General features: G+C 39.4%; 1 protein-coding gene across 1 annotated transcript in view; it reads right to left on the bottom strand.

Annotated features, from left to right (window-relative positions):
- LOC136855769 (sucrase-isomaltase, intestinal-like) overlaps positions 1–2,500 on the bottom strand; it is a 72,538-nt gene that overhangs the window by 14,190 nt on the left and 55,848 nt on the right. Inside the window, exons 22-23 of the mRNA XM_067133125.1 lie at positions 879–983; positions 392–543 (exon numbers count right to left, since the gene is read on the bottom strand). Of these exons, the coding sequence (XP_066989226.1) occupies positions 392–543; positions 879–983 (257 nt within the window). The remainder of the gene's footprint in view (positions 1–391; positions 544–878; positions 984–2,500) is intronic.

Raw genomic sequence — 2,500 nt, 5'->3', positions numbered from 1 at the left:
TCTTCCTCTTAAGACATAAATTCCAAACAAAACTCTTTAAACTCTACTTCTTCTAATAAAGCCTAACTCAGACAGACTTCTGAAAAAAGTCTATTTCATCTTCCTCTTAAGACAAATTCCAAACAAAACTCTTTAAACTCCACTTCTAATAAAGCCTAACTCAGACAGACTTCTGACAAAGCCTACATTTTTAGGGCTACTGCTTGCAATGAAATTTTGCTTTTAACTACCTCAACCATTAGGATATAACTATTAACATTACTGTTTTCAATAAAATCTATTTTTGAATACGATGGCCTCCAATAGAATTTAACTGTTAACCCTACTTCCAATAAAACAATAACTTTGAACATTGTTTCTACCAACACAGCTGACCGCTAACTCTACTTACAGAACATTGCTGTTGGCGACCCTCTTAACGGTCAAGTCTATGGGCTGCCCGTCTCCGCTGACCTCTACTGTGTAGAGCTGGTCCAGGTCAGGTTCTTCTGGCAGAGTAAGTGGGACAGGTACTTCGTAGCGATGGGCATCAGCGTCGTAAATCTAATAGTAACCCGTAACATAACAAAGTGAGTGTTAGTGTTTTTGTTATTGTTTTCTGTACAGATTTAAAGTTTTATCTGAGAGAGGAAATTCTCGTTAATGGAAAGTGAACTGTTCATATTTTCATGGAAATTTAACAGATTTTCTAAAAATTTACATGGCGATACTAACCAAAGAGAAAGACAGGGTACGTTATTTTGACAGTAGGCAGTCCTGTCATTACGACTGGAAATAAAATCATCCAGCTTTAATCTAGTAACAAAAAGACAGACGTATAGACAGATGGAGACAGAAAAAAGGAAGGAAAAGACAAATAAACCTAAAAATAATCTAACCTTGATCTGAAGGTGATATTCTTCATGATGAATGACTTCGAGGACTAGGTTCGCAATGTCATCCCCAAACATAGACACAGTTTCATCTGCCTTCTTGAGGTCGACCTGCAGATAGAAAAATTGATGGAGACTATGATCATTTCATTACTTCTGAAAGTAACCTCCGTAGGGGGGTAGTGCCGTCAGTGAGCCTCACTTGGTGCACTGTAGGCATTACTTAAGGGTCTCTGCGGCGTTCCTTCGGCCCCTAGCTGCACCCTCCCTCATTTCTTTCACTGTATCTACGTTCATATTCTCCTTCTTCCATCTGACTTTCCACCTTCTCCAACAATTGATTCATAGTGCAACTGCTTTGAGGCTTTCCTCCTGTTACACCTTTCAAACCTTCTTGCTGCCAGTTTCCCTTTCAGCGCTGAATGACGTTATAGATCCCAGCGCTTGGCCTTTGGCCTAAATTCTATATTCTGTTCTATTCTGAAAGTAACACTTTTTCTTGGTCTCAGTTGCTACAGCTTTACATCGGCCTGTACATCCTTTTGAAATCCAGCTTTTCCCATCCTCGGCATAAATGAGTCAGCTGAACAAATTTTTCTCAGTGAATCTATTTCCTCTTCTCAGCTTACATAGCTTTACATAGCTTCATACTATCCGTATTTCTCCCTGATAAAAGTAAAAGTATTATTTTCTTCTCTTTATCGCATGTGCTGAAGCTTTACATTGCCCACTCTTTTTTTTTTTTTTTTATAGACTACCTGTATCTCACTGCTCTCGTTATGACAGTTGATACTGCTGAATACCATCATGATTTGTCCCTATTTGGGCATATTGTTTCATTTATCGCCGTTGCTTCGGCTTTGTATTGCCCTGAGTCATCTCTGTTGGGAAAACTGGCATCATTTCGCCCTCATATACCTTTTAGTTTTCTGTAAAGGAAAACTTTTGATATGGCATTGTCTGTCCTTCCACACTTTATCTATTTGCCCTCAGATCTCAAAAACTACTGAGGCTAGAGGGCTGCATATTGATGTGTCGATCATCCACCTTCCAATCATCAAACATACCAAATTGCAGCCCTTAAGCCTCAGTAGCTTTCATCTTAAGGTTTCGTGCGTCTGACAGTGCTTTCCGGAGGCGTGCGATGTGCCCTCACTCCACCGCATCTAGGGAGTAACTGAGCGTTGCGAGTTCATAGCTGACAGTTTTATACAGCATTGTACAGAAAACTTGATTGCGCTGAAGAAACTTAGGCACATTTTTTACTTGTTTTTTCTTCTCCACAGAAGAGAATGAAAGCGTGTTTCCTCCAGTCACCTCTTTAGTTCTGCATGCCAATGACTAAAGCTTGTATGGGAGAATCGTACGAGTGTATGTCTAGTTATATATATAGTAATAATTTGTTTGCTTCTCTGTCTCTTCAAAGATTCAGGTATGAGGGGTACTTATCTGGTTAATCCCAGTTCATGCACGAGATAGCTGCCTACTTTATGCCACTTTAGAACAGTTATAGTTTCGATGAGTAAATCTAACTTCATTCATATAGCCTTTGTGGCTGAGTGGCTAGATAACTGAAAAATCTAGCATTAAGCAGAAATAATTCATCTTCAAATGTGGTCATCCAGCCA

Source organism: Macrobrachium rosenbergii, chromosome 33, assembly GCF_040412425.1.
Source record: "Macrobrachium rosenbergii isolate ZJJX-2024 chromosome 33, ASM4041242v1, whole genome shotgun sequence".
Taxonomy (NCBI): Eukaryota; Metazoa; Arthropoda; class Malacostraca; order Decapoda; family Palaemonidae; genus Macrobrachium; species Macrobrachium rosenbergii.
Note: the sequence above shows the minus strand (reverse complement) of the source record. Positions and strands in the feature narration are given on the sequence as shown.